The following is a 13,343-nucleotide window of genomic DNA, read 5'->3' on the forward strand; positions in this document are numbered from 1 at the left end:
TCTGTCAAATGCACTGCTGTAATTGCAGTTTGTGTATATGCCTGGTGTAAGCAGTGTCTTGTATTCAAGCTGCATCCTGAGGTGCTGTGCTTTCTGTGGGAAGTTACTGCTCAGCTTTCCTGGTGTCTGAAAGTCCATTCCATCCCTGTTGTCTAGACAGCATTGACACTGCTGACATCCTGACAAGCCTGACTGGCGATGTAAGGTAGACTTCCTTAGGCAGGCAAAGGAGGAGCATTTGTCCTGGGACTTCGATATTAAATTGTAAAGCTAAAAGCATTCCGACTCCTCACCCTTGGCAATATAGGAACTGCCACATTGTTTTATTTTCATTAGATGTGATCACTACTGAGCTGTTAAGAGAAAATTACTTTCTATTTCAGTAAGCTCAATTCTGGTTTCAGACTGACTGTGCATCAGTTGCTTAATTTGGAACCCACTCTCTTGGTGAAATTAAAAATTCAAATCTCCAAGCTGGAGAACTCAAACTGTGCTTGAATTAGAAATTGACTGCTGTCAATGTGCTCTCACACTTCACTTTTTTTAATTTCTCCCTCCCCTCCCCCTGACGAGTTTTATATTAGAGTCTTGCTGTAGATGATCTGACTGAGCAGAAGTGGTGGGAATCCACACTGTCATTCTGTAGACAGAGTGATGAAAGAGAAGTGTGGTGTGTTAAACAGACCATTCTTGAAAGGACTGCTGTGTACTGGTTTCATAGTTACATGTATATTTGGTGAAGTACTTCTATGGGAGATGACTATAAACCCATTGTGTTGTTTCCAAATTAATTTAGGACCTAAGCAAACTTCACAATTTCTATTAAAAATCCTTGTTCCCCTGTTTCTGTGTAACATATAAAACTGTTTTCAGATCTTGACTGAAAGAACCAGAACATCACTATGCTGAAGACATTTGTATAAAAATAAGCGTTGGTTCTCTATTGTGAGAATTCTTGCTAGGTTTGCAATCTGTGTGTCCTTCTGCCTCTTTGGAAGTGGATAACATTCTCAATTACTGAACTATAAGTTAAAAATAATTATGCTCAGAGGTTTAAAACAAAGGGGCTGGATATTTTTGAGGAAGCTAAATGTCTTCTGAGTGTGCTGAAGGAGTCCAGTGCTGGTACTGGCTTGTTTTTCCAGACCTGCTTGTGTTCTCCCCCAGGGTGTTTTATTGTCCATCAGGTGGTCCACTGTCTGGATCTAAATGATCTTTAAGGTCCCTTCCAATCCAAACCATTCTGTGATCTAAGTGTTCCTGCTTAATTGCAACAGCAGAGTCACCTGGCTGTTCTAGAGTAAATCTGGCCAGTTGCTTTTCCTTGTAATGCCACAGTGAAGAAGTTGGGAGGTATAATTTTCATTCAGTTCAGAGGAATGCAATTTCCTAGAATAGCCAAGCCTTAGGTCTCAGATTGCCAGCCATAGGGTGTTGATTAGTTATCAAATAGGCCTTTACAGTGCGACTACATGCTTTCACAAGCTGGCTACTTGCATTTTTAAATTTGAAAAGATCAGAAAGGCATATTTCTGTTCTTTCTGTCACATCAAGGTGCTTAGGCCCTGATTCAGCAAGGCACTTGCTTGAGAAAAAAGCCTGCTTTTGTGTGCAGTCTGTGCCCTGCTGAATACTGATGATGCAGATGTGTTTTAAAGTCTTAGTAGTATCAAACACAATTACAGTATGTAATTAAGCAAATTCTTTATTCCCCCTGACTAAATAGGTGATTATTACTGATATGGGAAGCTTTTGATATTTATCAGCTTACTTTTTAACAGCTATTTTTCTTTTTTTTTTGTGTTGTTTCTTAGTGTATAGGCAAACCTGTATTTAAAACCGTTTTTCCTGAAGGGGAAAAAAGAAGTTGATGGCATATTGAAACTGGTATCAGCTAATGTGATTCTTGCTGTAGTGAGAGGTGCTGTAATTTCATCATAGCATAAAATGAGTTGTTGTGCTAAGGAGGTAAGTGGCTCAAATGTAACAACTCAATGACATGCGTGTTATGTGAGTGTGTCAATACAAATGCAATTATTTAAACACTGTCTATGGAAGAGCACTTTGACTTCTAAAATGCACAACTCTGAAGTGTTTTTTAATGAAGAATAGAAACTAATGTGCATTTAATGACTTCAGAAAATATTGTGTATGGGATGTCTTGGAAATTTAGCAGTTAAATAACTGAACCCAGTCTGTGACCTTAGGAATCACAGGAACCCTTAGTGGGGAAATAATTTGCAAATGGTATCAAATGTAATGTAGCTCAGCCATTGCTTCTGTTCTGTAGATATGCTTTATAAAATGCTAGATAAAGCATTGTTAACATTCCATTTGTAAGGTGGAAAACCTGTCTGAGACCTTTGCTTTTTAAGAGTTATGAAAATCTTTATTGCGAAGTAAATTTCTTTGGAAGTTTACTTGTGTAAGGCGATGGTGGTGGGTTGTTTTAACATAGGCTATGTTGAGATCAGTGCCATCTTATTTTGAAGAGTTAGTGGTATCTTTGAAATTCAGCAAATGAGTTAAAATATAACTAATTGAGAACCTGAAACACTTATTTAAGACTTCCCTAACAGAAGCAGCGCTACATAAATGGCTTGGAGTAGTGCTTTGATAGTAGGATTTGAATATGACCACGTGTCTTTCCCTCCATACCACAGTTACCACCCACCAATACTCTGAAGGTGAATTTGTTATTCCAGTGAAAATAAACTGTGTGTAATATAGGTGTATTTGTACAGTTGAGCTCTCTTTAAAACTGCACTTATAATTTCTCAGTTGTTTTCAGGGAGGACTTAATGAGCTTGCAAGCATTCTGCATTATGTCTTTAAAGCAGAGTTGGGGAGATAATGGCTTCAGAGTTTCTGTGCTGATCTATAAAATCCTAGTGGACTTCATAAAAATGTAATTTAGTTAAACCTGTCTGTGCACAAATGATACTGGAGCCTTTGATGGGAAAATTGAACTGCCACTGTTGTGGTAGTTCCCACTGTACCCAATTTCCCATTAAGCAGAGTGGAAAACATTCTTTGGCTTTACCTCTCCCTCTTTCTTACTACTGGCACAACTAAGATGTGAACAACATTGCTGGTCAAGCCTTGCTTTACAATAGGCTTCCCCCTTTCCCCTTCCACTGTGCTTTGGCTCCAAGCTGTTAGATTTTATGAAATGCTGGTCACTAGGAAAGTTTGTTATGGTGAAAAAGCTGTTTTAATTATTTCTGGGCTTTCAAAATTTGTATTTGAAGCAATTTGTGTGCAGTCTGACATTAGAATATACATTGGATCATCTTCTAGGATTGTAACATATTAAAAATTAGTTTGTAGTATTATAATTGAAAGGCCTTTCTCTTCTGTTTGTGACTCTTTTCCAGGTGCATGTCTCATACAATGTGTTGCATACTGTAACATCAGGGTATTTTAATTTCTTTCAGTTACTTCACTGTCAAGGTACTGCCAAGGAACCGTGTTGATAGCCTTGAAGTTAATTGCAATCAGTTATTTGTTGTGCTTGAAACTGAGGGATTTGCAAGAAAAATTTGAGGCCTGCTTTTCTTTAGCAATCTCGCTGAATTAGTTCATAGAATCATAGAATAGTTAGGGTTGGAAAGGACCTTAAGATCATCAAGTTCCAATCCCCCTGCCATGGGCAGAGACACCTCGCACTAAACTATATCACCCAAGGCCTCGTCCAACCTGCCCTTGAACACTGCCAGGGATGGAGCATTCGCAACCTCCCTGGGCAACCCACTCCAGTGCCTCACCACCCTAACAGGAAAGAATTTCCTCCTTATATCCAATCTAAACTTCCCCTGTTCAAGTTTGAACCCATTACCCCTTGTCCTATCACTACAGTCCCTAATGAAGAGTCCCTGCCCAGCATCCCTATAGGCCCCCTTCAGATACTGGAAGGCTGCTATGAGGTCTCCACACAGCCTTCTCCAGGTGAACAGCCCCAACTTTCTCAGCCTATCTTCATATGGGAGGTGTTCCAGTCCCCTGATCATCTTCGTGGCCTCCTCTGGACTTGTTCCAGCAGTTCCATGTCCTTTTTATTTTGAGTTCGGTGTAGTTTCTGTATCTGATGTGCAAACAAAGCAAGCTATGGTTGGAAGTTATGCAGAAAAACAAAGTTTCCGTAACTAATTTCAGATACATGATGATAAACAACTGAAATTATTCTAATCTTCAAAAAAGAGACATAGCAGAAGGGTAAACAGCACATAGTATACCCAAAGCCATAGTAGCATCCTGGCTGGGTTTCAGGGTGGCTGAGGGTACTATGACTGCTCTCTAGCTGGAATCAGGGATCAGGTTGTGTCTGCCTTCTCCCTCTATCATCCCTTGGGGAAGGTGTGTGTGTTCATGTTGAGGTGCTGGTCCCAGCTCTGTGTCCATCCACTCCTCTGGCTTGTGCAGAGTGCAGCTCTGATCAGCTCAGGTGCAGTTGCTCTAGGGCTTAGGACGGCAGCCCTCTACTTGTGACATCTGCTGAACAGCCTGTGGCTTGGGCTGTAATTTTGCTCTGGTAACCAGGTGAAGGATTTGTGCTGCTGGACTTGCCAGGAGGCATACCTGGAGTCTGTAAAGGAGCTGAATGATGAACCTGTCTAGAGGAGCACCAAAGTGGGTGAGTTTTGCGTGGACTAGTTCAAAGTACTGCAATTGTACTACTTTGGCTCCAGCAATTTGTAGAGTCGCATCCATTTCACTTTGTGTGAATATCTAATGCTTTGGCCAATTTAAACCTTACTTACATTAGCTTAGTTTAAATTTGGTGTTTAAAGAGCGGTGATTATCTGTCTGCTTTAGAAATTCATAGTGATTTAGTGAGAACAATTTTAAGCTGATTTTAATTAAACCAAAGAACCTTTTCCATTTTTACAGATGAGGCCTGTGACTAGTCTTTGTAAATGGTGATAAAGTATATCCAGGCTTAGAATGACTTTTCTGCATGACTGATTTCTTCTGCTCAAGGGAAACTTAGGCTGTTATTCTGTATATAAGTTAAAAGAATTAGATTCTAAAGAACATTTTGTTCAATTTTTGTTCCCTTCCTCCAAAAGCGGTTCCTATTTGTTAAGACTTCTATTAAATTACTCCCAGTACAGCATTTCAGTGTCTTTTTATAGGGGACAGGCTGATGGACTCCCTGACCTTTTTTATTTCTGATTTCTGTGATGCTTTCTCCTCTGACAAAAGACAATGTAAGAGGCAGCTGGGGTATTCTAATTTATGGTGGTAGGAAGCAGAATACAGAAGCTTAACTGTAGTCACATGGTGAGATGTGCTGCTATTGTAGTATGTGGAAAATGTATTAATTGCTTTTGTTGAAGGTTATTTGGAGGAAGTGTAGTGAATGTTGGAAAAATTCTTCTGGGAAGTTCCAGGTCCAATGCTTAAATTGTTATATAGGATGTCATTGTATTGAGGTGTGTATGAAACCTGTGTTAGGAGTTGTTGAGGGGCTTAGATTACATGCACATATATCAATATAAAAATTGTCAAAGGGTTGTAATTAGAGATGAATATTAAGTTTATTGCATGTAAAGAAAAATATTGGAAACTTGTGTTTTTGGAAGAGCCCTGTGTGGGTGATGGGAATATTTCTGTCACCTGAGCTTTGGGCAATTGATTCCATTTCCTTGAGTAGTGGGCAGGTAATTGAAGGCATGATTCAGGTAGTCACTAGATCTCTTTGAAGGGTGATTCTGGTAAATAGGTCTGGTCAATATGTTTTTGTATTGCAAAATGGATCATGGTGCAGAGATTGTGTTCTCATTGATTGTGCGCAGGACAGATGAATGGAATACCTTTTGACTAGCAGCAAGTAAATCCATGCGAATTTGAAAGTAGTCACTATGTAATTTTTCACCCATATCTTTTTTTTCTACTATAAATGTGCAGAAAACAAATACTAAATACCACATTCTGATATCCTACCTTTAATGTTTGGTGTGTAGTGTTTTTTTAAAATTAATTTATTTATTTTTTATTTTTATCTTGCTTCTTTCTATTCTGCTCAACAACAGTAAATCCATCTTTTCAGCTATGTAAGTAAGGTATGTGTGGGGAAATTGAGCTATTGAGCTTTTTTCTTAATGATATCAATACTGCAGTAATGCTACCAATTATATGGTGGCATTAGTTTTCTAGAACCGACGTTCCTGTGTGCAAACCTTTCCCTTTAACATTGTATTTTGGACAATAGGTAGTACTGTAAAGCTAAATGGCAATGTGTAAAATATCTCATTAGACTGACATCTGCAGCTACAGACTGTTACAGAGTTGCATCTGTTGTGGAAGTAGAATCTGAATCATTTGCTCATACTAATAACACATGGATATGAACAGAAGAAACTGGATGTGAGTAACAACAGATTATGAACAAAATTTCTTTGCATGGTTCTCATCTTTTTGGTGAAAAATCAGTCCTATCCTAGGTGTCCTCATAAGTCTGAAAATCATTCTGGATCAGGGAGGCTTTGACCAGGTCTGTGCTTCACTGTGCTGCTAAGCAAATTGAGAATGAAAAAGCACAAGAGTGGTGCTATGAATAGGGAAGATGATGCAATTCATTGTACCCAAGTTTGTGTCTCAGTTACATTAGTGAGTTTGCTTAAAAGCAGGTGCAAACTCTTTAGAAAGTGAATGAATATACACAGCATTCTCTGGCAACACCTTTTCTCCTCTATCAGCATTATGGTCAGTGTCTTTGTTTTGTTGAAACAGAAAGCAATGCACTGTGTGAAATTCCTGAAATGATTATTTTCAGATGCTACAATATGTTAAGCCTAGGAAACTGTGGAAACACTTTAATGACTTTTTTTCCCTCCCCCAGATGGTCAGGACCACTTCATGCCTGCAGGCTCTCTTTGTAAAAAGAAGCTGGCAAAAAGACCTGGATACATGAGGCCAGAAGCTCAGCGACAGGTAGCTTTTCAGTCCCTGAGTGCCTGCAAACCATTCAGCCCAGAAGAGCTCAGACATGGCAAGCAGCACTGTGAACACCTTGAGAGCTGCTCTGTATGCAGACAATGCCAAAGTAACCTCGAGTTCTCATGCTGTAGTTCTGTAGTTTCTGCTAATGGGGTAGCAGCGTTGCCCGCTACTGGAAATATGCCAGGATGCCACAAAAATCTTCCATGTTGCAAGAGTCCGCAGTCAGAAAACACAGTGATAATGGTTCACTCTACTGCAGCAGCAAGGAAAGGAGATGTTTCTGCTGTATGCCCTACACAGCAGAAAAGTGATGGTGCTGAAGTGAGCAAGCCTGCAAACATGTGTGCTTTGGATCAGACAGAAGTGAGTAACAGCTGTGAATATCAAACCAGAGATGTCATTTCTTGTTCTGTTGGGGCACACGATAGCTTTAGTTCAAGTTTCAGTTTCATACAGCTTTCCCTGAACTCGGCATCTGGAGTAAGAGATTCTGAAGGCAAGTCAACTGTTGAGGAAACTAAGTATGTTCGACATCCCAGCACTGCAGGATATCTACAGAAGTCAAAAGTGATGATGCACGCTCATGAGCACTTGGGAGCTTTACATTGCTTCTCTAGGCCCTGTGAGGATTTGGAATCTGAAAATGAGACCACAGTGAATGATAAACTCCAGGACTGTGAGACTGTCTCTCTCTCAAATACAGATGCAACATATTCATACTCTGCGGATTCCTCAGATGCAGTATCTGCTGGCTCTTCTGTTTCCTCAGGCTATGAAAGCAGTTTTACTGTTACTGACCATAGCTGGGATACTTTGATAAAAAAGTATGAACCAGTGCTACAGGACTGCCTGCTTGGCAACCGTAGTACATTAAAGGTTAGTAAACTCACTTCATCTTTGCTTCCTCCCCGGCCCTCAAAACATTTGTATTTATAGAGCCAAAGTCAAAGCAGATGTAGGAGTTGGGATGTTAATGGCTTTTATTGCAATTGTTCATGAAGGTTTACAGTAGCACTCTGCATAATAAATGTGAGAACTGGTTTTGTTTTCTTTTTGGTCCTTTAAAAAAAGAAAAGTGATATTTTTATAGTACCCTATTCCTGTGTTTGACTGAAACTGATCGTCTTATTTCTGATATGTCACACATCAGTTTCTGAATTCAACAAATACCATTTTCTTTCACAGGTGTCTGTTTTGTCTGCAGTTTGGAATATGTGTAGTATGAAATTTGAGGGTGGTAGGAACTCTTTTCTTGACGCACCATGATTTAACAGCACTAAACTTCGTAACTAGAAATGCTTTAAGTTTAGCTGAGTTCTTGGAGTGAGGCGTCTACATGAGACTAACCTGTTGACTAATGATGGGTGGTCTCCCCACATGAAGAAAAATGAGGGTCAAGTCCTTGCTGTAACTCCAACCGGGAATTGAACCTTTTTTCCTTCCATGCCAGAGGAGTACTGGGCTATTGAGTCAGGAGTCCTTGTTTTCACATTTGTGTATACCCACGTATATATCAACCACACAGGCAGTCTCGTTCACTGTGTTTGTTTTTGTGGGAAGGGAAATTTTTAAGAAGGTTTAGCTATGTTTTGTTACAGAGTCTATGCAGAAAATGGTGGGATGGGCATTGGAGGGAAACTATTTTGAGCTTGCCTGCAATAAGGAGACAAATACTGGCTTGATTTCGTTTTTGTTTACAGTGCCTTAAGTGGCTGGTTGGGTTTTTTGTTTTGACACCTAATCTGGGCTTACAATGCTCTCTGACACTTACTTTTTGTAGAGGATGCATCTTGGACTCAGGCTAAGTTCTCTTACGTACAGGTTTCACACAAGTTTTTATGGAACATTTTCTTTGGCTTCATGCCTGGAATAAGAATGTGCCCAAAGCCTGGGACAGTTTGGGAAATTAATTCACTGCAAATTTGGGAATATAAACCATAATCAAAATAGGAAATTATTTTTCTATCTATTCAGCATGCTTCTTTGATAGATATAAAAGAAACATTTCTATCTTTTATTTCTGTAGTCATTAATTCATTGAACAGAGAATTGGGGATTTGTGCCCTCTCATGTCTTTGCCCTTGATGAGCTAGTTGTGTATGTTTAATTTGAAGCCTCTTCATATTGTAATTATAATGAGCAAGTCTCAGACTTTTAGAAAATAACAAAAGCAACTGTAGTCCACAAAAGGGGGCAATACCAAGGTTGTTAAACTTAGGCTTTTTCTGTACTTGTGGCCATCACTGGTACAGTTATAGGACATGCCATGCTGAAGCAGCTCTTTGATTAGATGAGCTCCAAACATCTTACAAGCCTGCAAATGGAAAGCACTTTACTGTGACAGCATCAGTCAGTTTGCAGTGCGTATGCCTGGGCTGTGGTACCCAAGCAGTCTTAAAATGACCTGCCACTGCGAGCAAATAATGGAGTAAACACGGCAAACAGCAGCAAAGCTGACTTCTCAGTGTAGATGGTTGTTATGTATCATATATATGAGAAATGTCATTTGAATAATTCCTACTGCAGGCTTCTTTAAAACTCTATCAAAAGTATGGCATAACATACAGAAAATAATTTATGGTGAGGATTCATAGCTCCTCCCTTCAATATGTTACTCATTCCTCACCAGTCTCAGAGAAAGACTAGAGTTTCAGGATGTGAAAACTAAAATAAAATAAACCCCTGAGGAAAAGGGAGTATTTACAGTGTTGTGCAGTGTTGTTTGTTTTTTCCCTCTGAGCCATTCTATAGCCTGGTTTTGATTGTTTTCTGGCTTTATTTTTTATAGTTATTTTCTGACTTTCACATACCATATTTAGAAGGGATATGGTTAATTAGATGTCTTACCTTATTTGTGTGTTAATTGTGTAGTCATGATAACTTAATGTTTGTAGTAAGTTATTAGCTGGCTTCGTCTATTTTTCCTCTATGCAGTCTACAATTTAAATATATTGATTTAAATATAAAGGAGTTTCAGGGAGGAGTGAAATCTCTTGTAAATGCAAAATATCTGAAGCATAGACTTTCTTGTGCTGAAAAATGCTTTCCCGAGCACTTTCAGGCTTTGGGCTATGAGAATGTATGCTGCTTCTTTTTCCAGGCTTACCTCTTTCGGTGCTAATAATGGTATATTTGGTACAGGCCATGTATAAATTTAATAAGAAGCAAGCACTTCTCAGTCTTGTAGCTGTAGCCATGTTAGGCTGTGGCTGGCATGGCAATGAGGACTACCTGCCTTCTTACCAAATTCTTCTGCAGTGAAAAGTTGTAATGGCCTTTAAATACATCCTTGACCTTACAAATTTTTAGTAAATTTAATACTCTTGTCCAAACCCTTTATGTTAAAAATGAGAAGCAGTAGCTTTTGAAATAGAACTTCTTTTGTAGTAAAAGTTTCTTTTCTGGGTGTGAAAGGGTGCTCTGTGTGTGAGACAGGTACTGGTGGTTTGATTTCCCTCCCCCCCCATCTAGCATTTGCAGTCTGAACATTTCTGAAGATGTAAATGTCAGTGTTACATAGATGAGCCTAAATTATTTTTTAATAAACTTCATAAGCTTCATGTGAACACAGTTTTCTGTGCCATGAGTAGACTTGTTCCAAAACAGTCATGCTATATTTCTTTTTTTTTTTTTTTTTACTTACAGAAGAAAATGGTTTTCTGATGGAAATTCTGGATTTGTTCTGTGCAAAACTCATATGGAGTAAAAATTGTTAGAATGGTCTCAAGCACACAGAGTACCATGTGATCTGAAGTAGATGTTGTGTTGACAGAATCCTCTAATAGTCTGTACTTTGATTTGTTCAAAGTGTAAAAAGTATCCTACAATCACATGATCTCTTTTTGCTTTTCAAGAAATACTGTTTATTATTCTCTGTATGTATTTGGACTGAAGCTGTGCTTGGCTCAAGTAGCTGCAGTTCAGCCGAGTTCCAAATGGGTCTGTCCATTTAACAAATGTTGGGCTTAACTCTCGAAGTCGGGCCATTCTAGCGATTTAGTAATCTATTAAATTGATATAATGTAGAGGTTAATAGTGTAAGTATTTTTTAAAATGCAACTTCATCATTACCTTCTTCCTCTTTGCATAGATAAAATCCTTGATCTTACGGCTGCAGAGGCTTCAGGAAAAAGCAGTACAGGAAGATGACTATGATAGAGGTGAGAGTTGTTCCCTCTTTCCCCCACTAGATCATGCTGGGTTTTTTTCCCTTCCCCCTTCTTCCTCTACTGATTTTATTTTACCTTTGCTACATAGGGTGGTGAGTAGGTGTGGAAGGTGAGTTCAATGAACTGTGTTGTTTATTCTGATGTATGGCAGGAAACAAATTAAAGAATGAAGTAGATCAGCAGCCAGTAGCAACAGCTTTTATTTTCTTGAGTCACATCACCATGTAGGAAGGTTGGAATCCAAATATCCACCATCTGGATCAGCTGTTTTGAAGCAGCATGACTTGAAAAAATGAAGAAATGAATTAAAGCTTGGAAAAGAGAAAGGACAGGCACTGGCTGCTGACAGAGTGCGATTTGTTGCTTGCTACATTTAGTCATGACACTACAGCAGGTCTCAAACGCAGAAATGAGGTCAGTAGCTATTATAAAAGTGAATGATACCATCCTGTGGGATTAACTTGATGTCTGCTGAGTTGAAACAAAACCACCGTCTAGAGAATATGGTGATGATACAGCTGCTGGCAAATATCTGTATTTGAATAGTGCTTTTCCTTTCAAATGCCTTGGTGCTTCTGATAAGCTCTGTGTGTGCGTGTGTTAATAAGTAGAGCATCTATTAACATACATCTTGGATTTCTTATTTCTCATGGTAGTCTGTATTCAGGTACTCGTATTTTTGATAGTATTCTTCCTGCTAGATCTATCTTCATTTGGGAAGCCCTGCAAATGGTTCAGTAAAATCTGCATGGGTACATCAGAGAAATAAGGTTGGAAAAAAAATAGTTTTTTTCCTGCTGCTTTTTTATTCTCAGCTTTTAGGGGACTGGGGAGTGGCCAGACTTGTGGTTTGCCTTTCAAAATCAATGTGTGAAGCTTTGCAGTTGTACCACGTTTTTTTTTTCCCTGCCCCCAAAGGTGTCCTTCAAGATGATAGAAATGTGTTTTAATAGTGTCCAGGGAGTAGGTGTGTAGCCCTTTTACAAGAGTGGTTCTGCTGGCCTCTTAAACACTCATCTGTATGTAGGAGAAAAGTCTGCTACTGTCGCAAGTCATTCTTTTAGTGTGGCCTTTTCCAGTGGGGAAAACTTAGCTGTGTTACAAGCTGAAGATGTTGTAGATATTCATGGGTTTAATCTCTGTCAAATAAACATTATTGATGTGTATGCTTTACATGTGTAACACTCGTAACTCTTCTTCTTTTTTTTTTCTCTTTCTTTTAAATGCCTCTGGGTTGAGCTCCCAGTTGGAGACTTCCTGACAGCTGTGTACTCAGTGCGCATGGTTCCCATGCGTTACAGCTGGGATTTTCTGGGCAGTCATCCACTCTGACAGGAGTATTTTACTATATCAGGTGTGACATCTGCCTGCAATGCCACATAGTTATTGATCACAGCAAAAAATGATGACTTGCCTAAGTTTGCACAGAAAGTTGTTATGCAGTTTTCCTGGGTGCTAGTACTGTATCTTCAAAACAGGACTATCTTTATGTTGACCATTGTTTTATTAATTACCCTTTCCAGTTTCCACCCTAGTTGTCGGGCAGGTAGCACAAAGGGTGGTTTGCAGAGTCCTGCATTAATTCCCTTCCTAAAACCAGTCTGGCTGAAATAGGATTTCACCATGTGTTATGGGCACAGCTTCCAGACAGCAAGAGTGGCAGCAATGCAGAGGTGGAGAGGAGCATCCACAGGTGAGATTGCTGTTTTCTGCATGACACCTGGCATATATATGCAGAAAACAATTGTCCTGATACGGGACTAGGTACTGAGATGCTTGGGAGACTTTGCTTTATATTCCTCCATCCTTTTGAAAACTATAACTCCACCTTCACACAAGTGTTTTCAGGTAAAATGCCATGCTCCATGCATGCACATGACCACACATTCTTAATTTTATCAGTCCTTTGAGTCCTTGACCCATTTACTGTCATACTGGTCTTTGTTCCTCGTCTGATAGAACTGTCAGCTGGGTTTTTTTAATGACTACTTCTCATTATGTTCATGGTATCTGAACTGGCTTCCTTGTTTCCTTTTGTGAATCACAGGCAGCATATCTTCAGGGAAAGACTTGCACGGAGAAAGTGCAGTGCTGCAAGAAGAATTAGAGCTGTGACCTTCCTTCATTCTCTTGCAGTTGCAAGCTTTCCACCTTTGGTTTTAGAGCTATGTCGCAGTTCCTAGTGGAGAACAAAGTCTTGCCTGGCATAGAGTGAGGTTTGAAAGCTTA

At 39.4% G+C, this 13,343-nt stretch overlaps 1 protein-coding gene across 4 annotated transcripts in view; it reads left to right on the forward strand.

Annotated features, from left to right (window-relative positions):
- DISC1 (DISC1 scaffold protein) overlaps positions 1-13,343 on the forward strand; it is a 221,195-nt gene that overhangs the window by 33,521 nt on the left and 174,331 nt on the right. For all 4 annotated transcript variants that reach the window (XR_009729304.1, XM_061378826.1, XM_061378825.1 and 1 more), the window contains 2 exons: positions 6,845-7,821; positions 11,036-11,105. Coding sequence is in view for 3 of the 4 variants with exons in the window: in XM_061378825.1 (XP_061234809.1) it covers positions 6,845-7,821; positions 11,036-11,105 (1,047 nt within the window). In the remaining variant the exon portion in view is untranslated. The remainder of the gene's footprint in view (positions 1-6,844; positions 7,822-11,035; positions 11,106-13,343) is intronic.

Source organism: Neopsephotus bourkii, unplaced genomic scaffold (assembly GCF_033783945.1).
Source record: "Neopsephotus bourkii isolate Nb327-2 ecotype Australia unplaced genomic scaffold, CSIRO-AGI_Nbou_v1 NB_1767, whole genome shotgun sequence".
NCBI lineage: Eukaryota > Metazoa > Chordata > Aves > Psittaciformes > Psittacidae > Neopsephotus > Neopsephotus bourkii.